Here is a 23,962-nt window from a genome sequence, read left to right as displayed (position 1 = left end):
AGATGGCGGCGACGGCGACGATCCCATCTTCAACTACGGCCTCGGCCACGACGACAGCCACCGCGGCTGCTCTCGGGGAGGTGGAGGATGAAGGGCTCCTGGCGTCGCTGTTCCGGGACCGCTTTCCGGAGGCCCAGTGGCGCGAGCGGCCTGACGTGGGACGCTATCTCAGGGAGTTGAGTGGCTCAGGACTGGAGCGGCTGCGGCGGGAGCCCGAGCGCCTGGCCGAGGAGCGAGCGCAGCTGCTGCAGCAGACGCGCGACTTGGCCTTCGCCAACTACAAGACTTTCATCCGCGGCGCCGAGTGCACCGAGCGCATCCACCGCCTCTTTGGGGATGTGGAGGAGTCGCTCGGCCGCCTGCTCGACCGCTTGCCCAGCTTCCAACAGAGCTGCAGGTGCGGCGGGCCCGGAGCTAGAGGGGCTTCTAATAACTGTAATAGCTGTCTTTATGATGATAGAAATACTTAACACTTAGTGCTTACCATATGCCAGCTTCTCCTCTGAGCATTTTATTAATCTTTTTAAGCATCACAGCAGCCTTCGAGGTAGGTACGCCATTCCCATTTTGTGTATAAGGAAGTTGAGACCGCCGCACGATGTTTCGAAGTCAGAATTGGAACCCAGCAGCACGTCCCTCTTATCGGGCTGTTGTGAGCACTAAATGGAATGCATACAAAGCACTTATCATTGGGTCTGACATATCATAATTTACTTAACCCTACAATTGTCAGTTTAATATATGTGCATATTTACATAAACATACACAAATCACACATACAAACAACACACACGTACATAACGATAGCTTTCAGAGATCATCTGATCCAAAACTTTCATTGACAGGAGACTGACGGGAAGTCCCATTTGGGAGCAGTAATAATCCTCAAAAAAAACCCCACAAAAACCCCACCAGACTTCCTTTTTGAACCATATTCTGCCTCTCTCCATCATAATCCCTAATTCTGCCTTCCAGCCTTTCATGAGAAAAGTGTTTTCTTTATAGAGTCTTTCAATATTTGAGACTAGCTTTCATATTCTTCCAGTTCTCTAGAATAGAGAGGGCTTCACAAAGCAGGCCTCTGCAGTTACAGAGAAGAAAGGGAGACTAGCAGGAACTAAGGTTGGACAATAGCAGAGAAGATTAATAAGAGGCTGAGGGAACTTGAGGATTAGGTTGTAGTTCAAAGCTACTTGGGGCATCACACAAATAAGAACAGCTGTTATTAAAGGAACATTTACTCCATATCAGATTCTGTGTTAAATGGTTTATACCCATCAACTCATTTAATCCTCACATCCTTACGAGGTGCGTCGTAGTACTATTTTACCAATGAAGAAACAGTTCAGAGAGACTTAAGTACCTTGCCATGGCTTGTTAAGTGGCATATCTGGATTCAAATCTTTTTTTTTTTAATCACTTACTAGTTGTGTGATCTTAGACAAGTTGCTTAAAATCTCTGGGATAAAAGTACCTGATGAGTTTGGTGTGAAGATTAGATTAATCGTCTAGCCTGGTGTCAGTTCATAGTAAGTGCTTGGTAACTGGATGCACAGTAGTGAACCACCAAATGTTCTCCTGACTGTTGCTAGGAATTTTGTGAAAGAGGCTGAGGAGATCAGTTCCAATCGCCGGATGAACACCCTGACTCTAAACCGGCACACAGAAATCCTGGAAATCCTGGAGATCCCTCAGCTCATGGACACCTGTGTCCGGAACAGCTATTATGAAGAGGCCCTGGAGCTGGCAGCCTACGTACGCCGACTAGAAAGGAAATACTCCTCCATCCCTGTCATCCAGGTAGCCAACTTGCCCAGAGAAGACTCAAACCGATGTTCTTATGGTCAGTAATTCTGTGGTTATCACTGACCCTTTAGGCATAAATCTTGGGGAAACTCCTTGCATATTTCACATCAGTTACTGCAAGGCAAGCAGGCTGGCTCATAAAGCATACATTCATTATTCAGTCAGTTGATAAATATTAACCACGGGCCAGACAATGATCTAGGTGCTGGGGAAGTAGTGTGAACAAAGGCAAGGCTGTGCTTCGTGTGACTATAAGCTGTTAACTGGCAAATAAATAATATCTTTTCAGATAGTAAAATATGCCAGGGAGCGGCCTAGAAGAGTAGGTGGGTTGCTCCAGGAAGAGTGGTCAGGAAAGGCTTTTCTAGAGAAGTAACATTTAAGCTGAGACCCAGACTATGAGAAGCCAGCCACATGATGTGGGGAGAGACCAAACCAGAAAGTGTCCAACCAAGTATAGCAGGCTAAGGAGAGAAGAAGTTGGGAGTGTTTAGAAGTAAACAAGACAGCCATTCTGGCTGGTCTGTGGTGAGCAAGGGGAGAGCGTTAGGACGCAGGTGAGGGCAGGAGAACCAGGCGGGGCCTGTGGGCCACAGTGAACCAAATCTTTGTTGGTGATCCTGCATGCATCAGTTGTAGGAAGTCTATCATACGTCAGGACAGCAGTGGGAATGTTGGTTGGCAATATTCAGGGCTAGTGGAATAGATTGTGGGGAGTGTCTTCCCCAGCGTACTGACTCACCCTGTGTTGTCAGGGCATTGTGAACGAAGTGCGCCAGTCCATGCAGCTGATGCTGAGCCAGCTGATCCAACAGCTGAGGACCAACATCCAGCTCCCTGCCTGCCTCCGTGTCATTGGCTTTCTACGGCAAATGGATGTCTTCACCGAGGCTGAGCTGAGGGTCAAGTTTCTTCAGGCCCGAGATGCTTGGCTCCGTTCCATCCTGACTGCCATCCCCAATGATGATCCCTATTTCCACATCACAAAAACCATTGAGGCCTGCCGTGTCCATCTGTTCGATATTATCACCCAGTACCGTGCCATCTTCTCAGATGAGGACCCTCTGCTGCCTCCTGCCATGGGTGAACACATGGTGAATGAGAGTGCCATCTTCCATGGCTGGGTGCTGCAGAAAGTCTCACAGTTCCTGCAGGTGCTGGAGACCGACCTTAACCGAGGGATTGGCAGCCGTCTGGACTCTCTGCTGGGCCAGTGCATGTACTTTGGGCTGTCCTTCAGTCGAGTAGGGGCTGATTTCCGGGGTCAGTTGGTGCCTGTTTTCCAGCAGGTAGCTATCAGCACTTTCCAGAAAGCAATTCAGGAGGCCGTCGAGAAGTTCCAGGATGAAATGAACTCTTATACCCTCATCTCGACTCCAGCCATCCTGGGCAGCAGTGCCCTGCCGGCTGCTGCTCCAGTCACTCAGCCGGGGACCCTGCAGCCACCCATGGTGCTCTTAGACTTCCCGCCCCTTGCCTGCTTCCTCAACAGCATTCTGGTCGCCTTCAATGATCTGCGCCTCTGCTGCCCCGTGGCCCTGGCGCAGGAGGTGACCAGGGCCCTGGAGGACGCCCTTGACAAGGTGAGCGCAGACTGTTGGCTCTCTACTGCGGCCTCTTTTTTTTTTTTTTTTTTGCCGGGGGGGGGGGGGGAGTGGGGGGTGCTCCTTTCGTTACAGGTGGCGACTTTTGTAATACACCAGTCCGTGTGACAGGGTGTCTGTTGACTTAGGTTTAGTGTGGTTTTAGAGGTTTTTCTAGTTGAAAAGGTCTGGTTAGTCCTCCTTCGTGAAGTGGCTCACCTGTAGTAATTTTTCAGTGATGTATTGGTTTTCTGTTGCTGCATGACAAACTCACACAAACATGGCAGCTTAAAACAACACATATTTATCATGTCTCAGTTCTGTGGGTCAGGAGTCCAGGCACAGTATAACTGGGCTGACCTGCTCACAAGGTTGCAGTCGAGTTGTTGGCCCGACCGACCGTGGACTCATCTGGGTCTCAGGATCCCCTCCTTTCAGGTTCATTCACGGTGGCGTATTCCTATTCCTTACAGTTGTAGGACTGAGGCCCTCAGCTCCTAGAGACCACCCCACTCCATGAGCAGTTCACAGCTTTTGATTCTTCAGAGCCAGTGGGAGAGCATCTTTCCTGCCTGAGTCTCTTTCTCAGTCCTCTTTTTAAGAGGCTCATCTAATTAAGTCAGGCCCACCCAGGATAACTTCCTTTTTCATTAATTCACAGTCAGCCGATTTGGGATGTTAATGAAAACTGCAGAATCCTTCACCTTTGCCATATCCTATTGGTTCTGCCTGTGCTCAAGGAGGAGGAGAAAACACAAGGGAGTGGGTACCAGGAGGTGGGGATCACAAGAGCCATCTTAGAATTCTGCCTAATATAAGTAACACTGCTGATCCCACTAATATCCGAGTATGGTGCACATTTTTAAACATTAAATCTTTAGATGTTGAGGTGCTTCTTATAATTGATGGCATCTTATAGTCCCTGTCAGCCAGGTGGCAGTTGTGACGTGCTTGCATCAAGTCTTTCTGTTGATGTCCTCCTGTAAGAAACAGCAAGAAAGCATGAGCAATGAAGCTTTATAGGGTCAGTGAAATTCAGGTAATAGTAATTAGCTAATATCCATCTAGAGCTTACCTCATGTCACATAGTTCATCATACTTTATACATATTCAGCCTTTATCCTCACAACTCTATGAGGTTAGGTCCTTCTGCTGGCTCTGCTTTATAGATGAGCGAACTATCAGACACAGAGGGCTTAATAATCACTTAGAGGCCACAGAAGCACTGAGTGCACAGCTGGAACTAGAGCCCAGAACATCTAGCACCAGAGGCTCTGTTATTTACTTGTTTGTTTGGCGGTACATTGCAGCTTGTGACCAGAGATTGAACCCAGGCAGGCCCTTGGCATCCTAACCACTGAACCACCAGGCAGTTTCCCAGAGTCTCTATTCTTAACCCTGTCACAGCTGTCTGTAATGTTAGCTAGGCTTGCTCTGTTATTTGTATGTGGAAATAGTGAATGTTCTTAGTATGTGGAAATAATGTATGTTCTTTTGCAGCTCTGTTTTCCTTCTCTTTTACAATTTTCTAGTGGTTCTAGCATTCTGGAACGTCAAAGGCCTTATTCAGTAAAACCTTTTATGGTATTGCTGGTATTTTCCTGGATCCATCAGAGTTCTAGTCCATCTCCCATGGGAGCCAAAAATGAAGTATTCTGTGTATTTCATGATGTTCCTGCACTGGAATTGGAAACTGCACCAATAATAAAACTAGTTGAGTAAGAAATACATCATTGAAGTGACAGAATTGTGAAGACTGACCACAATTGTGAATTTAAACAAGATAATGATGTACTGTTTGGAAGGACTGTTCTTTTGGAAAACTTGAGGGCTGCACATCTTTGTCACTGCTGATGGGGATAGATTAACAGGTAATTGGTGGTGCCCTTTTCTCCTAGGTAACTAAAGTAATCCTGGCCTTCCATCGTGCGGAAGAGGCTGCCTTCAGCAGTGGGGAGCAAGAGCTCTTTGTCCAGTTCTGCACTGTCTTCCTGGAAGACCTTGTTCCTTATTTAAATCGCTGTCTCCAAGTCCTTTTTCCTCCAGCCCAGATAGCACAGACCTTAGGTAAGAGAGGAGAAGATAAAATTTTTAGAACTATTTTATTGACATAATTCACATACTAAGTAACTCACCTATTTTTAAAATTCAGAGTTTTTAGTAAAAATGTACAGAGGTGTGCGCAACCATTGCTATCATCTAATTTTAGAACATGTCCATCATCCCAAAGATCCCTGGTGCTCATTGTGGTCATTCCCCAATCCCACCCTTGAGTGAAGTCACTCAGTCGTGTCTGACTCTTTGCGACCCCATGGACACCAGGCTCCTCCGTCCATTGGATTTCCCAGGCAAGAGTACTGGAGTGGGTTGCCTTTTCCTTCTCCAGGGAACTTCCTGACCCAGGGATCGAACCCGGGTCTCCTGCATTGTAGACAGATGCTTTGCCGTCTGAGTCACCAGGGAAGTCTCTAATCCCACCCTTAACCCCTGGCAACTACTAACCTACTTTCTGTTGCAGTAGATTCTCCCTTTCTGGACATTTCTTATCAGTAGACTCATTATATCTGGCTAAGTGAAAGAAGCCAATCACAAAAAACCACTATGATTCCATTGCCATGAATGCTTATAAACGGTGCTTATGAAGTATTTTTTTGTAATTTACTTTCGTATCCCTTTGTGCACTGTCTCTGTGCGGTGAAGGGCATGCGGGAGAGCAGTGGGCAGTGGTCCCACCAGCAGAGTGGCTGCTCTTGGCTCCCCCAGCTTCTCCTTGGCCCTGTCCGGGGAAGCTGGTGCCTGTCCAGGCTCTCCTGGCACTGTCTGTCTCCATCCGCCCTGCGCTGTGCTGTTAACGATTACCTTCACAGTCTGGCTTTACGGCACAGCTCCCTGTCCCCTATCACAAAGGTGACTTACAGTACTGAAATGTGGTAACTGTGTTCGTTACTACCAATAAGTATTTTGGGTTTTTTCCCCTTGTGACACATCAATATTTAAACTTATTAAACGCTTTTTTCACTTATGTTCTTTACCTTCTGGGTCAGGCATTCCACCCACTCAGCTCTCCAAGTACGGAAACCTGGGGCACGTGAACGTCAGCGTCGTCCAGGAGCCTCTGGCCTTTATTCTGCCCAAGAGAGAGCCGGTCTTCTGTCTGGACAAGGAGCTAGTCCCTGAGCTCCCGGCTCCAGCGCCAGCACTGCCGCCCAAGGCGCCGAGCCCCGAGCCCGTCACCCCGGTCACCCCGGCTGTCCCTGACGCGGGGCAGGAGGAGGTGGAGTCCGCGGGGCCCCCGCAGCCCGACGAGCCTAGTGCGGGCATCTGACCGGCGCTGCCTGCCCCCCAGGCTGATGCGGCGGGTATCTGGGCGTGGGGCCGGGAAAAGTTAGGCAACCCCGGTGGGAACGGGTGTTGCCGCGCGTGGGAGAGGCTGCAAAAGGCGTAATTCAAGAGGGAACCCCCAATACTGTAAAGCAACCATATTCCAATTAAATTTGAAAAATAGTGAACCTCTTGGCTATTCTTGAAAATGCTTGGTTGAACTATCATAAACGGGACTTAATAAGGCTGAAAGCCGCCGCGGAGAGGCAGGCTGCGTACGGGAAGCGGCGCCGGCGCTCCCGGAAGGTGCACGGGAACTTTACTTCCCGGCGTCCCTGGCGGCGGAGCGTCGGCTACGGGGGCCGGCGAGGGACTCGGCCGGGCGGAAGACTGCTCCACGAGCCATGGGTCTCCTGGGGCCTGGGCTGCTGCTGCGGTGGCTGCGGGCGCCGCACTGCGTTGGGTCGGCCCTGCTGTGGGGAGAGCGGGTAGCGGTCGGCGGCGTCCGGGCCTACAGCTCCACGCCCACCCGGGATGGACTCGAGGGGCCGGCGCGCCGGCGCTCCTACTGGCGCTACGTGCGGCGTCTGGTGCAGGGAACGCCGGAGCCGCCGTATCCGCGTGTGTGCCAGGTTGGGGATCCGGCGCTGCGGGCCGTGGCGGCCCCGGTAGAGCCCGCGCAGCTGGCGGGACCCGAGCTGCAGCGGCTGGTGGAGCGGCTAGTGCAAGTGATGCGGCGCCGGCACTGCGTGGGCTTGAGCGCGCCGCAACTCGGAGTGCCTCTGCAGGTATTGGCGCTGGAGTTCCCCGAGGCGCTCTTCCGTGCTTGCGCGCCGCGTGTGCGCGAGGCCCGTCAGATGGAGCCCTTCCCCCTGCGCGTGTTCGTGAACCCCAGCCTGCGGGTGCTGGACAGCCGCCTGGTCACCTTCCCTGAGGGCTGCGAGAGTGTCGCCGGCTTCCTTGCTTGCGTGCCCCGCTTCCAGGCGGTGCAGATCTCAGGTGCGGAGAGGTGGGGTCCCTGGGGCGGCGACTGGGTGCCTGTGTGATCCCCTTCAACCTATGTAGGCGGCGGGCTCGGATCCCACGAAACAGTTTACGCCAAGTTGCAGTTAAAGTGTAGACATGTTGATGGCTGATCTGAGGAGCCTACCGACATGAACAAAGAGCAGACCCTAGAGTGGACGAAATTCAGGACTGATGGGATGGGGCAGGAGGTGCCTCTGAGAGCACAGCCAGCTCAACTGGGGCACAGGGGTGGGGACTGGAAGGGTGGCCTGATTCCACTGTGAGCTCTCACCCCGTCCTCTGCCCTGTCGCTCACCCTGTGTCTCTTTACTCTCTCTCTCTCTCTCTCACACACACACACACACATCTCTGCTGCTATTAGATGTGTCATGGTGGCTTGGGAGAAGTGGAACCCAGCTTTGCCTAGCTCAGGGTGATAAGCCAGTACCTGTCTGTCATACCACAGGATATTCTGCAGAATGTGATTCTTTGCTGGAGGGTTGTGATGGTGGTTCTTGAGCAAGCCACTTGGGAAGATCATGTCTCATTTTAGCCCCATAGTGAGCCTAGCAACCCACCTGTCAGGGTTGGGAACCTGGTTGAATACTTGGTAGAGTCACAGTTCAGACTTCGTTTTTAGGATGGAGAGGCGCTGCTATCTGCATTCCCTTCTGATGTTGCCTCTTGTAAACACAGCCGGGGCAGGGAAGGTCTCAGTAGGTTAAGAATGACGCAGTTCCAGCATGTCCTCACCCAGGCTGTACCTTCCTTTGCAGGGTTGGACCCTAGAGGAGAGCAGGTGGTGTGGCAGGCGAGTGGGTGGGCAGCCCGCATCATCCAGCACGAGATGGACCACTTGCAGGGCTGCCTGTTCATTGACAAAATGGACAGCAAGACGTTTACAAACATCCACTGGATGGAGGTGAATGACTAACCAAGACACACACACTCCAGCTTTGAGCTGGGCACATCTTCCTTGCTGGACTTCGTGCTGGCTCTGCTCTGACAGAAAACAACAGATTGCCAAAGCTGCCGAACTGAGTTGGAGGAAGATGCTAAAAATGTGTACCCTGAAATGAGCTATGGACAATATATCTTCAACTTGAAAAGAGAAACATCTCCCCTAAAGGAGTGGGCATTTCCTAGCAATTTTGTATAGAGATGGGAGGTGAGGGGTGCAAATAAATAGCCACTCTTAGTAGATGTGATTTCAGAAGAGTGTAGCCATCTATTCCCCAAGCCAAGATTAGATTATGATGTAACCCCCAAACGTCTGAAAGCTGTGTTTAAAATGCAGATTAAGGCTGTGGTTGCTTGTCTTCAGCAATGTCTTATGTTACAAAGGGTCCATGTGTGTTACTTGCACAGTCTCTGTTTGTTTTGGATACCAGTCTGCCTGTGGAAGCAAAACACAGGACAGAATATCCCCAGTTCAATGACAGTCTTAACGTAACTGAGTGGTCATACATTTTCCAAGGTTCAGATACAGTTTAGGTCTCGGGCTTTTGCTTTCCACCTTTAACAGGCCTGGGGAAGGTTTTCCTGCGGAGATCTCTTAGGTAGCTGGTACGTGGCTCGTTCTTTGGGAGGAGGCCATGGAGCAGGGCATGGAGTGATACAGGTTTCTCCATGACCTGAAAGAACGTTCTGACGAAGCCTTTCCTAAGCTGAAATAGCACACAGGGAAGAAGCAGTTACGGAGGACACATCATGCTAACAGATGCACAGAATAAATCGAGATGCAGCACAAGCGCTCACAGACCAAGTGCAAAGCGATGACGGCTGGATGCTGAGATGCTGAGTGTAGCTCCTGGGGAAGGAGCTTGGTGGTGCCACTCTGGCTGCTCTGAGTGCTCGCTGCTTCTGTAAGAGCTTGCTGCAAAACAGAAGTGGAATGCTGTTTTGGCTTTTGCCTTTTTTGTTAAAGTGAAAGTCCTCTTCAAGTTTCTTTCCATTAGTGAAAACAGGTACTAATGTAGGTCTTTCATAGAAGCAAAGCAGTGCAAAGTGGTTTCAACAAGTGGGGACTGCCTGTAGTTGAGAAGGAGCAATGAGCCTTTTCCTGTCACAGTCAGGGCAGAAACAGAAAGCAGAACATCTGTTTCCTCGTCACCACACTTATTCTGAAAAAATAAACCAGCGTCATGGCGACCACAGTTTTAGCTTTAAGATTCTGTCAGAGCTTTGTCAAGAGGTGAAGGAGCTCATTTTTATGTTGAGTTTTGCCATGCAGGTACTCTTACCGAAGTCCTCCAAAATCCAAATACAGGTATAGTAAGAAGTCCAGTAAGCTGTTTATAGAGAAAATGTATCTTAAACAGTAGTTAATCAAACGACCCAGGAAAGACCCACTCTCCCCAAGTGCTTTCTCTAAACAGCCAAGTCTGGGGGGTGTGAGGCCATGCAAGCCAGCCAAGTCTGGCTTTGTGTCCCTCACACTTCAGGGAGGAACAGGGCCTAGCGCTGCCCTGAGGTAAGGACAGACTCAGCACTCTCGGAATCTGTAGTAAGCTCTCATTTATATTGAAAACGTAGCCCCTTAGGAAAATTAGGATTCAGTGAGCCTCCTTTCCCTTGCAGGATGGCATTAAAACATTCTGAAGGCTCCTTACAGGCCCTGAGGTAACAGTCCTTAATCATGCCTTTGTTATACAGATTGGTAGTATCTGCTGGACACTTCCTGACTTAAGGCCCAAAAGAAAATGACGGCTCAGTGTGGACCTCGGGGAAAGCCTGAGATTCTGTTGCTGACAATAGATAAGATTTATGGTTGTAATAAACAAGGATGGATTTGATCAATTAACCCAAGACAGTACAACCCAAAGACAACAAATCCTTGCCTTTACGAGGAAGAAACTCTCTTCCATCTTGGGCACATAGATCAGCTGCAAAACCAAACACATGATTCAGCACCTTGAGCTTATGAAAGTTTTAGAAGTCAACTTCCACAGTGTAAATCAATGTAGGCAGAGGGTTAAGAATGGAATCCCCAGGTAGGGAGGAAGTGAATTTCAGAGTAAGCACTTAGGGAAGGAAGTTCCTCTGCACTTATTAGCCATGTTGAGCATCAACATGGCTGTGCCAGCCTCAGCAGCGAACAAGACAAGTGTTTGCCCTGTCACTCAGGGTAAAGAGAGAAGTGGGAAGGCAGGGCAACTGTGATGAGAACTGTGGCGATGAGCCCCAGCAGCCCTCTGGTTTCTGCTAACCCCTGTGACTTGCCAATGTGTTCAAGCAGCGGCAAGAAGGAAGCAGGTTGGGGGAAAAAAAAAAAGGCAAGGGCCTTCCGTTTTAAATAAAGGTAACGAAACACAACTGACTAAATTGAAGCAATACAGGGAGGGGGTGGCCAGTAGTTTTTGAACGGTATTTTCAAATGGTAACTGGTGGCTGAGGGTCCATAACTAACTAATCAGGAACATGATGTGGAAACTCTCCAGCAAGTGATACAGCTCCCCCGACCCAGCACAGCACCATCTGGAGGTCAAGCCTACTGACGCTCCAGGTAACAAGAGCGGGGCTGACCCACTGCACTGGAGAAGAGCACTGTGCCTATGTCTTCAAGGAACCAAGCAAAAGCTGGCTCAATTCAGCAGACACCCCTACCCAGATCAAAGAAACACCACGGTGCAATGCTAACAATGTGGGCCATTCTGGTTGAAGGCACTGACACGAAGTTTGGGAGGGGGAGGAGAGCTAGAGCAACCGGATGCCAGGCTGCTCCTGCCGCCCCTCAGACAGTACTCCCAGGCCTGCCACCAGCTCTGGAGCCGTGGCTGCCTCACTTCCAGGAATCACCAACTCAAGGGGCCACTGGGGCTGGACAGGAAATGCCAAGGAGTGAAGCAGTCCGGATGGGGAGGGTGAGCAGGAGGGCACAGTCCCCTGACGAAGAAGGCAGATCCTGGATGCAAGGCCAGTGTTTCCCTAACCTGCTTCAGAAGCCAGAGATCTCAATTTTTGTCAGCTCTTGACTTTTAAATGTTGGCAGCAGACCAAACCAAAGGACAACCACAGGCCGTGTCTAGACCACAGGCCTCTCAGCTTGCAGCCTCTCATTTGGAAGTTGAACAAGAACTGCCCAGGTCCCTGAAACACACCCACCGCTTCCAAAGCCTTGGGGGAAGAAAGGTCTCGTGAACGCGATGGGAGAACAGGCCCGGAACTGCAGCCGCTGGTGACATTCCTGTTTACTTGCAGCTCCACTGAAGAGAAGAGAGCAGAGACCAGAGGGTCTTTCTAGGGGAAGCAAGTGTGGCCTTCAAGGAGCCCCCAGACAGGAGTCAAAGATGAGAGCACTCTCAGGTGGCTCAAGAAATGAAAAGGGTTTATTAGCCCGCTTCCAGGACAGGGACCCGGGGCAGTGGTGGGCTCAGTGTTCTCACATTCAGAGGGATTAAAAAAGAGGCAGCAGTGACACCTGCCTGACTGTGTTCCCTCGGTCTGATCTACACAGCTTTGTGCTCACAAAATCCATCCTCTCCTCCTGCAGGGAGGACACAGGGCCCGGAGGAAGCGAATGGCTTGGCTCTACTCGTGGCCCATACAGGCAGAGTCTGGACTGGGGATCCCAGGCAACAGCCATTTGGTTCACACAGAGCAATACTTGGATCTGGAAGGGAGGGGCAGCGGGGGGCGCTGGGCAGCCATTCTGAAGGGCCGCTGCGCCAACTCCAAGGCCAGGGGCTGCTCCCACTCGGGCAGGTTTTAAATTTATAAACAAGTCAAAAATCCAAGCAGCATTAATTTAGGGAACAAAGAATGGTTTAAAAAAAAAAACCATGGGAGGAGGGCAGGACAAGGAGATGGTGAGCATCCAGAAGAGGAGGAGGAAGCAGGAAGAGCCAGTACCCGCCAGGTACCGAATGTGCTTCTGCGACTCCGCAGCGGGGAGGCCCTTCCTTCCTGCTCCCCCACTGACGGCCAGTCAGCAGGGGGACGCTGCAGCGGCCTTGGGACGAGCCCTGGAGCTCTGTGTGGCCACTGACCTGGGGAGTACCGTGGATTGACCCCAATCAACCTCCCACCTTCACCATCAGGCAAATGAAGAAGCTTTTAACTCTCCTGTCCAAAGTCCTCTGAGAATTTCTTCACTTTCATGAGGTCTTCTGCATTCACAGTGGGCCGAGTGGTGGCCAAAGACCGGAGCATGTCCGACTGCAAAGAGAAGTGCAGGCAGGTGAGGGGGGCTGGGCTCCGAGCCCAGCTTAGTCTCAGCCCCACAGAGTCCAGGGTGGAAGAGGGGTGGGAAGAGCCCTGCCTCTGAGGTCACCCCCAAGTCCCAAATGCAGAACTCCCACTGCCTGCCTTCTGCCCGAAGGCCTCCTGGGGCAACCTATAACATTTCTAGACAGCCTACTTCCGGTTGAGGGAGTCTTAAGTTCCTGTTATCTCTTAACTCCTGTGAGAAGCTCTTTGTAAGTGCACGCCCACCACACCAGGCCCAGTGATCTTGCCTGACACCACCTCACAGGACAGGCAAGACCACTGGCAAGGCTGAGGTAAGGACAGGCCAAGAACAGTGAGCTGTGCCTGTGCAACTGCACCAAATCCACAGTGCTAAGGACAGTTACTGGTTCCTTCTGGGTAAGGAGGCCAACCCCAAAGGTACCAAAGCAGCAGTCCTCACCTGGCCTTTACTCTTCCTGTTGAAGAAGATACAATTCTAACACTACGGCCTCCATCCTGGGTCCCCACTGAGTCTGGTATAAGGAGCGCCAGCTCCAGAGCCCCAGAGACCATTCTGTCTAGGAGGAGCCACAACAGCACAGAACATGGGAGGGGAGGAGCAGATTTTATTCTTGGACCAAAACCCCCGGGTTCCTGGGCTCTCTGTAGTCCTCTCTCCCAGCCAGCCACTTACCATGCAAACCACAGGCTCTAGGAGTTTGTCACCAGGGACGTCCATCCAAGTCATCTCTATGGCCCCTGGGTCTCCCGGTGAGCATGGGGTCAGGAGGTCATCAATCATAACGCTAGGGTTGGTGCGGGAAGGGCCACAGACCTGAAACCAAACGGGAGCCTGACTGGCTGGAAGGGCTGCCCCTTGGCACCTGGGGAAGGGGCGGGACACCTCGGGTTTCTGAGCCCTGAGGAGAAGGTGACAGCGTGATGTGGACGAAGGCCTGGGTTTCTAGATCAGCAGTCTGATCTGAGTGATGGGCTCCTTCAAACTCTTGGGCTCTGGGAGTCTGGGTAGCTCTAAGCTGTTCCAGCTGTTGTTCTCCAGAACCACAATCTGTGACCCAAAGACCTAGAAAGCTTCCTTTCTTCATCAACTCCATCAAATCTCACCATGAACGTGGTGACGTCAAAAGTGTTTTTCCAACAGAAGGCTGCCTGCTCCGTTGGCAACATTTCCCCAAGTATCTCCAGGGCTCAACACTTACGTCCTTCAACTCCTGACTCAGTTCACCCAGGGTGCCCCATCCATTAAGAGTGCAACCTACCCACACCCGCTCCAAATCGCAGAACACCAGACCTCCCTCCCTTGCTGTTTCCACCACCCTCTATGAAAGGAGTCTTTGCCGTCTGTCCCCCCCTAGAGATGAGGCTCGTGTAAGGGTTTCCATCTGCTGTGGTCACGGGTGTCTCCCCAACACCCAGAGCACAGCCAGCAGCGCCCGCGGTGACGCTGACAGCCATCTACCGCGTGAATGCATTTCCTCTGCGTGGTGTGCCATTTTATGCCCCTCGCTTTCACACACACCGCAGGGCCCACCACGACTGGCACAGGGCTGACACAGGTGGCGGAGGTGGTGGTCACAGCGCCCTGTCCTCTGGCATCACCTGATTTGAGGTGGTTGCCCTCAAGCCAGCATTGCAGGGGTGGTGGGAGCAGGTACAGCCCTGGCCCCTGAAGGCACTTAGCCTCGGCTCCCAAGATGCGTTGTCACCCAAGCAGCCAGAGACCCAACATCCCCTTTCCTGTGACACTTTCTAAGCGGCTCCTTGTGGGCCCACTCACCTTTTTGAAGTGTGTTGCCGACTGCACTTTCCTCACGGGCTGCATGAGGGAGTCCCGCACAATGACGCTGATGTCTGCACCCGAGTAGCCTTCTGTCTTCCGGGCCAGCTCATGGATGTTGGCCTCTGTGAGGTTGTGAGGAGTGCTCCCCAGATGCAATCGGAACATCTGGGCACGGGCGGCCTCCTCCGGCAATGGGATATAAATTCGCTTTTCAAACCTAGAGAGCCAAGCACACGGCAGGACTTGAAAGCGGAAGGCGGGATGGTCTCAACGGAGAGGCTCGGGGGCCCTCCAGAAGCCGGCCTCACTAAAGGCTCTGTAGACTCGGAGAAGCCGCCAGAGAAACAGGGTCCAGCTACATGCCTGCTGCCAGCTGCAGGCTGACCATGGCTGGAGACAGACCTCGGCCCTGGGCTCCTCCAGGGAAGACTCACCTCCTTCTAATGGCCGAGTCCAACACCCACGGGATGTTTGTGGCACCTAGCACCAGAGTCCCATCATTGTTGTTCCCCACCCCTGTGGACAAAGGGAAACAGACGCCAACTCAGCACCTGCCAGGCTCAGTCAGGACCTGGGAGGGAAGGAACTTGGGGGCTCTGTGTCCTGAACTGGAGCTGTCCCCTGATACCCCTGGCAGGGCCCTGGCAAGCCTTACTGGGGTACAAGCCCCACAGCCCTGCCCACCTCGGGAGGGGCAGAGAGGCGGCCGGCCAAGGCCTCAATGAGAGGGAGCCAAGACCTGCTTCTCTGCTAGTCCCTCCACTGTAAGAGTAGTCAGATTCAGCCACAGCTAAATACCAAAGCCCAGGACTGGCTTCAGGTGGGGCAAGGAGTGGGGAGGGGACCTGGGACTGGCACACACCCTGCATCTGGACTAGGAACTCGGTTTTGATCCTGCGGGCAGCCTCGCTCTCATTCTCGTTGCGGGATCCACAGAGTGAATCCACCTCGTCGATGAAGATGATGGAGGGCTTGTGCTGGCGGGCCAGCTCAAACAGGTTCTTGACTAGCCTGTGAGGGGAGACAGGGGTGGGATCCCGGCCCAGCCCAGGTCCCTGGCACCACCCTCCTCTCGCCCTTCCCTCGGAGAGGCTGAGTCGACAGAAAAAACAGTAGTAACAAGTCCTCAGGCAGGCCTGCACTGGGAGGAAGAGCAAGCCTCAGCATCAGTCTCGAATCCCGGCAGCCCTGTTCGTTAGCGCTGGACAAGGACAAGTCCCTTCCCTTCCTCTCAGCCTCAGTCTCCTCATCTGCAAAATGGGAGCCGGTGTGGGGAATAAGTTAACCGTATAAAGTCCCCAACAGAGGACACTTAGCTGAAACCCAGTTACTGTGAGTGCCTTTCCTTTCCCCTCATGTGGACTCATGGCTCCCAACTGACCTTCCAGGCTCGGCTGGCTCTGTCAGGACAGCGTCCCACCTGACAAGCTAACAAGACACCCCTCTCCCGGCGCCTCTGGGAGGCGAGTCCAAGGGCAGGGAAGCTGGGCCGCGAGCAGCCACTGCGGCTGCTGTGGGAGCGGAGCCTGGGTGGACTCACTTCTCGCTCTCCCCCAGCCACTTAGACATCAAGTCTGAGGAGGACACAGAGAAGAAGGTGGAGTTGTTGGCCTCCGTTGCCACTGCTTTGGCCAGGTAGGATTTCCCTGTGCCGGGTGGTCCAAAGAGCAGTATCCCCCGCCAAGGGGTGCGCTTGCCTATGAGAAAGAATGAACTCGAGTGAGCTTCTTCCTGACTGGGGAAAGGGAGAGAAAAAAGCAGAGGGGCCGGAGTCACGGTAAATATGGCCGGGAATAAAAAGCTCTACAAGATGACTTTGCTGTAGGAGCAGAAGAGTCAAGGCAACTAAATCACCTGCCGAGAGCTTGGTCCCAGCCCTGGCTCCGGACCCCCAGGACCTGGCAAAGTGACAGTGGCTGGCGCTGGTTCCTGACCCTGCCTACCACTGGAACAATTCAAGGTTCTAGTCACAAAAGTGTCTCTGACATGGAAAGAAGCCAAGGAGTAGGTGACCGCGGCGAGCTGGCCCTGGACCCTCCCTTGACGGAGCGCACTCGGGACAGCCAGGCCCTCGCCTGCTAGGGGTGAAGGGAGCTGAGTTGCCACCTACCCCCTGGATGCCTGCATCACGGGGGGCCTGAGCTGGCGCTCTCAGAAGCCTGACTTTTGTGCACTGGGGCCTAAAGTGGCTTAACTCTTACCTGTGAACAAGTGCGGGAATTTAATTGGCAAAATGACAGCTTCTTTGAGGGCCTCCTTGGCTCCCTCCAGCCCAGCCACATCATTCCACCGGATGTTGGGCTTCTCCATCACGACGGCACCTGCAGGACCAAGACAGAGTCTTCAACCTGGAGCCCGACCCATCTGGGGGTCCCTGCCACCACCCACCACCACCACCCTCAGCCCCTCCCACCACCACGGGCCTCAAACTGCTTACCCATCAGCTGCTCTTGCAATTTCTTTTTCTCTGGATTATCCCCTTCACTGTCACTATCACTGCTGGGAAAGGAGACAGAAGACGACAGGCTGCAGTGAGAGGCAGCTAGCAAGGAGGCTCAGAGAACGAAGCCAGGCTCTGACAGCCAGCCCGGTGCTAAACACACACTTTCCCTGCTTGACAGTGGTTGAGGGGTGCGCAGACAAGGCACCCCAAGGACGTCGTGGCTACACATAGTCAGCAATCCCCTCTGGATCCTCCAGGAAACACTCTCCTCACCAACCCTCGCTTCTTCACGAAGGGCAGAGAACTGAGACGTGTGCGCTCTCAAGAAGGCCAGTGGGGGCCCTATGCTCTGGCTGGACATCAGGAGCAGCCGGGCAAGCACTGGGAGCTGCTCCTGGCCTTTCACAGGGACTCACAGCAGGACAGTATGTGGCTGTGCCTCCAGGGCCAAGCCCGATCCAGACACAAGTCATGTGTCATCCTTAGAACTCTTCCGGGCCCCTGGGCGGGTCCTCTCAACCCAGGAGCAGAGCTCCTCACTTGGCGGTCGGGGGGAGAGCTGACACATCACCTTTCTCTCTCCTGCTCCACCACCTCTGGGCTGCGCACCCGCCCTTCACCTCCAGGACATCACTGGCCTTTGTGCTCAAACCACAGATGTGAGGTGACAGGCTGTGGAGGGAACGCTGGCTGTAGAGTCCAAAACAGAGGCCCCAGGTCTGGGTCCAGACTCCATCAAGGAACAGCTCTGTGACCGTGGCCATCCCTGAACCTCTCTGAGCCTGCCGCTGTCCATCACATGAAGATGAGACCCCCTGATAACACAGCTGGCACTTATTTGATCCCTACTGCGCTCCAAGCTCTCTTCTCCGGGCTTTTCCTGCATCATCTCATTTGCTCCTTAGGGCAACACTGGGAGGGAGGTCCCACTACCTTCCTCCTCCTACAGATGAGGAACCTGCAGGCCCAGCAGGGTCATGGTACTTGTCCAGGGTCACATGACTAGGAAGTGGCAGAGCCAGGCTGGATCCTGACAGTCTGGCTGCAGAGTCCAGGGCTGACTCCCCACCCTGCCCACAGCTTTTCCATACAGATCTAGTGCGACAACGGATGTATGTTTCCTGTAAAGGGCTCGGTGAAAAAAAAAAAAAGGGCTCGGTGAAGGCAGCTGCAGGCATCATCTCTATTACAAGGAGAATTCCCCAAAGGACAGCACCAAGGCAACAGCACGCAGGAAACGGACCCTGCTCGCGGGGGTGTCGGGCCCGCCGGGTCCTCCACTCCTCCGTACTCACCCCTTACTCTCGCTTTGATTCTCTTTGACTGGCTTCTTGCCATGCTTCTCTTTGTTTCGTAAGTAATCCTTCAGCTTCTCCGCCCGGTCCAGGTACTGCATGCACTTGGCTCGAATGCTCTCCTTGGCTTTGTCACTGTGTGCTTCATCTGCAGAAGGGGGACCACAGAGGGGCCCCTGTGAGCTCCGTGTGCCCGCCCTCCTCTCACCGCGGCTCTGAGGCTAGGGAGGACCCTGTGGGGGACTCACATTTGATAGCGTGCAGGAAGTACTCCACGGCATGCTGGTAGAGCCGGAGCGCCTCCTCGTAATTCTTGGCTTTATCCTCTTCTGTGGCTTTTGTCACCAGATCAATGGCTTTCTGGAAATGCAAAACACACAACCCACGAGATCCAGAAAGCCCCTGGGTTCCAGGCAGCAGGAGTACACTGATAAGAGATATTGCCAGACCCGGGAATCCATCAGCTGCAGACCTTTATGTTGGCCTACTTGTCCAACATCAACTAGAAAGGCCTTGAAAGGAAGCCTTAAAAGACAGCTGTTCTGCTTCACAATATATTCATACAGTTCAAAGCAACTACCTTCTCAGTCAAGTGGAAGCCTGATCAAGTATCTCAGGTTAGGGCTCAAAAGGAGAGTTCACTTTCTATTTCGCAATTTCAGGGGAAAGAGAAATAGAGCAGGACTGAGAGCCTGCAACAGGGCAAACAGCAAAACCAACTGATTGCTGCACTGGTCAGCATGGAGGCCAGAAACTGCCCTTGACCTTGTGGGCCAGAAAGGACCCAGCCAGCTAGGAAAGTCCTTCATCAATCCAAGAGTTTTATGATATGGACTTAAAGGGATCTCTACTTTTTTGTATTAGCCTAGCTCACTTCTCTAGGCTGAAAAGAGAAGACAGTTTCCCTAAAGTTGATTCCTAGGGAAGGGATGCTTAGCCATGTGACTCAATACACGGATACCTCCAGGAAGAAAAGTGCCTGCTTACTTCAAAGGCATCTGTGTGCTGCCAGTGGTGGGGAGTGAGCTTCCAGACCCTCCTAAGAACTCTGCAAGAGTGTCTTTGTGAACCTGCTAAATCCCGCAGGCCTGTGCTCTGGAGTGAACTGAAAGCCTGCTGGATCTCTCAGGCAGCTGCCCCACACCTACACATCCAGTTTTAGAAACCATGGCTTCACCAAGTTGGGAAGCACTACCAGAATTATCCTCTTCAAACTGAGACAGCACTAGACAGCAGGCAGGCAGAGACCACTGGCCATACAACGAACAATAAGCCTCCTGACTAGCCCTTGGCAGGGCCCAGGGCCCTTTCTCATCTGAAAGTAAGGAGTCTCAGAAAGACACAGAGCGTTCTACAGAACTAACAGACTGGGACAGGTCAGGCCAGGCTGATGGTACACAAGCACACCAGCTTGAAGAGATGAGGAAAGGCTACTGTTTTCTAGCTCCCTATACTCCTTACAAACAGATAATGGCTGGGAGCCCTGAACCTTCCCAGATGATCAGCTTAAACACAAACTTCATGTGTTTACTGTCCTCCACGAGGCCTCTCTTCAGACAGACATGAGACGGGGTGCTCCTGTCACCAGTGGCTTCTCATCTCCAGAACACACCTCCAGGTCCTTGGACTTTTCCACTCTACACACTTTGCTTGGGTCTTTTTTGAAAGGGGGGGCTCAGAGCGATACTCTAGGAATGCTCTGCTTCTCAGGTGGCAAAGTAGGCCTATCCACTCCCTCTTTCTAGATCCTCAGTGCACCTCGGAGCATATTCACTGTTTCTGGCAACCATACATAAGTTTTTCACATACAAGAGGCATGAGTTGCAATTTAGAGTCAAACAGTTTTGCTTAACAGGAGGGAAAGGCAACAAAACTGTCTGTGGAATCTCCAGTAACAGGTAAGAAAAGGGTAAAAAAGACATGCTAACATGTGGCAAACTTTCCATAAAAGACCAGAATGTAGATATTTTAGACTCTCCTGCCATATAATGTCTGTTGCAACTACTCAACTCTGCCTTTGTAGCCCCAAGGCAACCAGAGACAATACGTAAATGAAATGAGCAGGGGTGGGTTCCAATAAAACTTTACAGACACTGGAATTTCAATTTCATGACTGTCACATATCATGAAACATCCCTTTTTCCAGACACTTAAAAATGTAAAAACCGGGGCTTCCCTGCTGGCTCAGTGGTTAAGGAATCTGCCTGCCAATGCAGGAGACATGGGGTTTGACCCCTGATCCGGGAAGATCTCACATGCGATGGGCACCACAACTATTGAGCCAGTGCTCTAGAGCCCGGGAGCCACGACCACTGAAGCCCTTGCACCCTAGAGCCTGTGCTCTGCAACAACAGAAGCCACCACAATGAGAAGCCTGTGCCCTGCAACCAGAGAGTAGCACCTGCTCTCTGCAACTAGAGAAAAACCCACACAGCAATGAAGACCCAGGACAGCCAAAAAATAAAATGAAATAAAATTTTTTTTTCAAAAATGAAAGAACCCATCACACAGGATCACATATTACTGATATATACTTCCATTTATATGAAATGCCCAGATTAGACAAATCCTTAGGGACACAGAATGGATTAGTGGTTGCCTAGGGTTGGGAGAAATACAGCTGGGGACTAGAGAAGTGTGACTGCTAAAGGAGGCAGCATTTCTTTCTGGAGTGATGAAAGTGTTCTAAAAGTGATTGTGGCGATGACTGCACAACTCTGTGAAAGTCGCTCAGTCATGTCCAACTCTTTGTGACTCCATGGACTACACATTCCATGCCATGGAATTCTCCAGGCCAGAACACTGGAGTGGGTAGCCTTTCCCTTCTCCAGGGGATCTTCCCAACCCAGGGATCAAACCCAGGTTTCCCGCATTGCAGGCGGATTCTTTACCAGCTGAGCCACAAGGGAAGCCCAAGAATACTGGGGTGGGTAGCCTATCCCTTCTCCAGCGGATCTTCCCAACCCAGGAATCAAACTGGGGTCTCCTGCATTACAGGGGGATTCTTTACCAACTGAGCTATCAGGGAAGCCTCTGAATATACTAAAAGCATTGAACTGTACACTTCAAATGAGTGAATTGTATGGCATGTGAGTTATATCTTAATAAAGCTTTCCTTTAAAGAAAAAAGGAAAAGGCATTCTTAGCTCACAAGCCCTGGGAAGGTGAGATCTGCAAGCCATGTTGGTCCACCCCTGTGATAACAGCTTCCACTGGTAGCTGGTAAGGTTTGGCTCTGGACACCAGCAAATTCTTGGCCTAGAACCCACTGTATTCCATGCCTCTGTTCCCCTCTTTCTCTCCACCTGGAGTAACTATCCCTGCTAGTATCTGCCACCCCCCCCTCCCCGCCCCCATTCTTTGACTACGGACCCAAATGCCTCTTCTTCCTTGACCTCTTGCCCAACTCCCCGAAGCACTGTACCTGTCACCACTTAATGAGCACTGAATATGTGCCGACACTGCGTTAAGAATGCGCCACCTGAATCACTCGATCTAGAGCCACAAGCACAACCACCCTACGGGGCATCATCCCATTTCACTGACAGGGAACCCGAGACCCCAAGATCAGCTAACGAGCCCAAGGTCACATGCCAGTGAGTGGCAGAACCAAGATTCAAACTCAGGTCTGAGACAAGAAGAGCGCGTTCCTGTTTCCCGGCCCACCTAGGTCCAGCAGCACCTGGAGGACGGGTCAGTCATGCATCCAGGTGGCGCCACCCCAGCACCACCTAACGCGATCCAAGGAATGAATGAAGGGTCTTAGGCCGAGAAGAGGAAATTGGAGACAGGGGGAGGAACGGGGGTCTGTTCGAAGGGAGGCAGGAGGAGAAGAAGGGAGATCCAGCAGCCCGACCGCGGGCCCGGGCTTCCCGGGCGTCGCTGTGAGGCCCGGGTGAGGCTGATCCCCAGGGCAGCCCCGGGTCGCCAGCTACACACAGCGACCTCGGGGCTCGGCCCGGTCTAGCGGGCCCGGCATTCTAAACGCGAAGCGACCCACGGTTCAGAGCGCGAGAAAAGAGAAACGGGCATAGAGCCACGGGGCGGGGGCGCGAGGCCGCGGCTAGGAGGAGGCCGCCCGCCCGCCCGCAGGCCCCACCGCGCTTCCTTCAGCCTCAGTAAGCCGGGCTGGGCCGCGGCGAGGTACCTGGAGGGTTGACGTTGTCATTTCATCTCCTGGGTCTGCCCCACACCCCGCAGCGCTGCTTGCGGCCTCGGTCCTGCCCCGGGAGCCGAGGAGCTGGTCCGGCGCGGAGGGCCCGATGGGTCAGCGCTGGGCGCGGGCAGGGCGGCCGCTCGCAGCCGGAGCGGAGTCCGAGGGCGAGCGAGGAGCGCGGCCCAGAGCGGTCGGGCCAGAGCCACGCGGCTGCCCCCTTGCGGCCACGGCCGGCACTGCAGGCCGCCGCTTTCAGCCGAGGCTGTGGTGCCAGGGCTTGAGCAAAGGGGCGTGTCGGGGGCGGGGGCGAGGCCAGAATCGGACCGGAATGAAATCATCAACTCCTGAATCCCACTTGGAATAAAACATCATCTGTTGGGCAGGTTTTTCTCTCACAATAAGCCTGTTCTGATGTTTAATTAAAGTTTTTAATTAGTATCTGCCTTGTCTGCCTTTTAGAGGAAATGAATGAGCGAGCTAATGTAAACAGTGTACCCCACACTGGGTCTTATTAGACCCTCTTTACTGTTATTAAGATGCCAGTGGCTCTGTCTAAAGCCAGTTCTGTTTTCCTTTATATTACTTTTCTCCCTAGGAAAGTGATTTTCTTAGGTCTCCAAAGCTAGGGGCTCAACCCAGGAGATCTTAAGCATAGCAGATTGGTTATTAACAGAAGCGCAGCGTGTTTACAAACCAATAGGAAGAATCCAGTAAAGAAAGCTAGCCAATGGGAATGGGACCAAAGCCTAGGTGGGTGGATAGGCTGTAGACAGTAAAGTGGGAGCTGAGAAGATAGATGCCTACCTTGGCTGGGCAGAAGATAACAAGACGTTAGGAGAGTACCTTTGGATGGCTTCTGTTTTCTTGGTGAATTAGAAGAAACGAGAATCTTCTGATAGAGGGAGAGAAAGTGGAAGGCCTGTGGTTTGAGGAGTAAGGATGGTTTGAAATCATTTCAAGTGAACAAAGCTGGTAAAGGGTGGCAACTCTATAAATGTATAGAGGTGACAATTTGTGTATCTGTTAATCCCAAATTCCTATCATCCCCCTTTCCTGCTTTAGTAAGTTTGTTTTCTATGTCTATGACTATTTCTGTCTTGTAAATACATTCACTTGTACCATTTAAGATTCCACTTATAAGTAGTTATAAGTAATATATCTGTCTTTCTCTTTCTGACTTCACTTTGTATGATCATCTCTGTTGTTGTTGCTGTATAGTCTATAAGTTGTGTTTGACTTTTTTGTGACCTCATGAACCGTAGCCCTCTAGGCTTCTCTGTCTGTGGGATTTCCCCAGCAAGAATACTGGAGTGGGTTGACATTTCCTCCTCCAGGGGATCTTCCCGACCCAGGGATCAAACCCTCATTTTCAGCATTGCAGGT

At 52.2% G+C, this 23,962-nt stretch overlaps 2 protein-coding genes across 12 annotated transcripts; one reads left to right on the top strand and one right to left on the bottom strand.

The window, feature by feature from the left end:
* Window positions 1-2: 2 nt before the first annotated feature.
* Window positions 3-8,923, top strand: COG8 (component of oligomeric golgi complex 8). 3 transcript variants are annotated; one of them, XM_044932111.2, is made up of 6 exons: window positions 3-397; window positions 1,593-1,800; window positions 2,562-3,389; window positions 5,288-5,456; window positions 6,434-6,607; window positions 8,492-8,923. In XM_044932111.2, the coding sequence occupies exons 1-6, from the start codon at window positions 3-5 to the stop codon at window positions 8,647-8,649; spliced, it is 1,932 nt and encodes a 643-aa protein (XP_044788046.1). In that variant the 3' UTR covers window positions 8,650-8,923. The 3 variants fall into 3 exon arrangements, with proteins under 3 accessions (XP_044788046.1, XP_006047687.1, XP_025124733.1); XM_006047625.4 differs by lacking the exon at window positions 8,492-8,923 and having other exon boundaries at window positions 6,434-6,898; XM_025268948.3 differs by lacking the exons at window positions 3-397; window positions 1,593-1,800; window positions 2,562-3,389; window positions 5,288-5,456; window positions 6,434-6,607 and adding an exon at window positions 6,949-7,709.
* On the bottom strand, window positions 8,921-22,764 carry VPS4A (vacuolar protein sorting 4 homolog A). 9 transcript variants are annotated; one of them, XR_006546366.2, is made up of 14 exons: window positions 22,571-22,763; window positions 18,672-18,783; window positions 18,424-18,571; window positions 17,123-17,184; window positions 16,887-17,006; window positions 16,226-16,382; window positions 15,548-15,696; window positions 15,120-15,201; window positions 14,683-14,902; window positions 13,579-13,719; window positions 12,743-12,872; window positions 11,820-11,920; window positions 9,959-10,006; window positions 8,921-9,591 (listed from the first exon to the last, which is right to left on the bottom strand). XR_006546366.2 is itself a non-coding variant. In XM_025268946.3 (12 exons), the coding sequence occupies exons 1-11, from the start codon at window positions 22,589-22,591 to the stop codon at window positions 12,771-12,773; spliced, it is 1,314 nt and encodes a 437-aa protein (XP_025124731.1). In that variant the 5' UTR covers window positions 22,592-22,763; the 3' UTR covers window positions 8,921-9,591; window positions 12,743-12,770. The 9 variants fall into 9 exon arrangements, 4 of the variants coding, with proteins under 4 accessions (XP_025124731.1, XP_006047685.1, XP_006047686.1 ...); XR_006546365.2 differs by lacking the exon at window positions 11,820-11,920 and adding an exon at window positions 10,556-10,600; XR_003104568.3 differs by lacking the exon at window positions 11,820-11,920.
* Window positions 22,765-23,962: the final 1,198 nt, after the last annotated feature.

Source organism: Bubalus bubalis, chromosome 18 (assembly GCF_019923935.1).
Source record: "Bubalus bubalis isolate 160015118507 breed Murrah chromosome 18, NDDB_SH_1, whole genome shotgun sequence".
Lineage (NCBI taxonomy): Eukaryota > Metazoa > Chordata > Mammalia > Artiodactyla > Bovidae > Bubalus > Bubalus bubalis.
The sequence above is the reverse complement of the archived record's forward strand: the minus strand, read 5'-3'. Positions and strand labels throughout refer to the sequence as shown.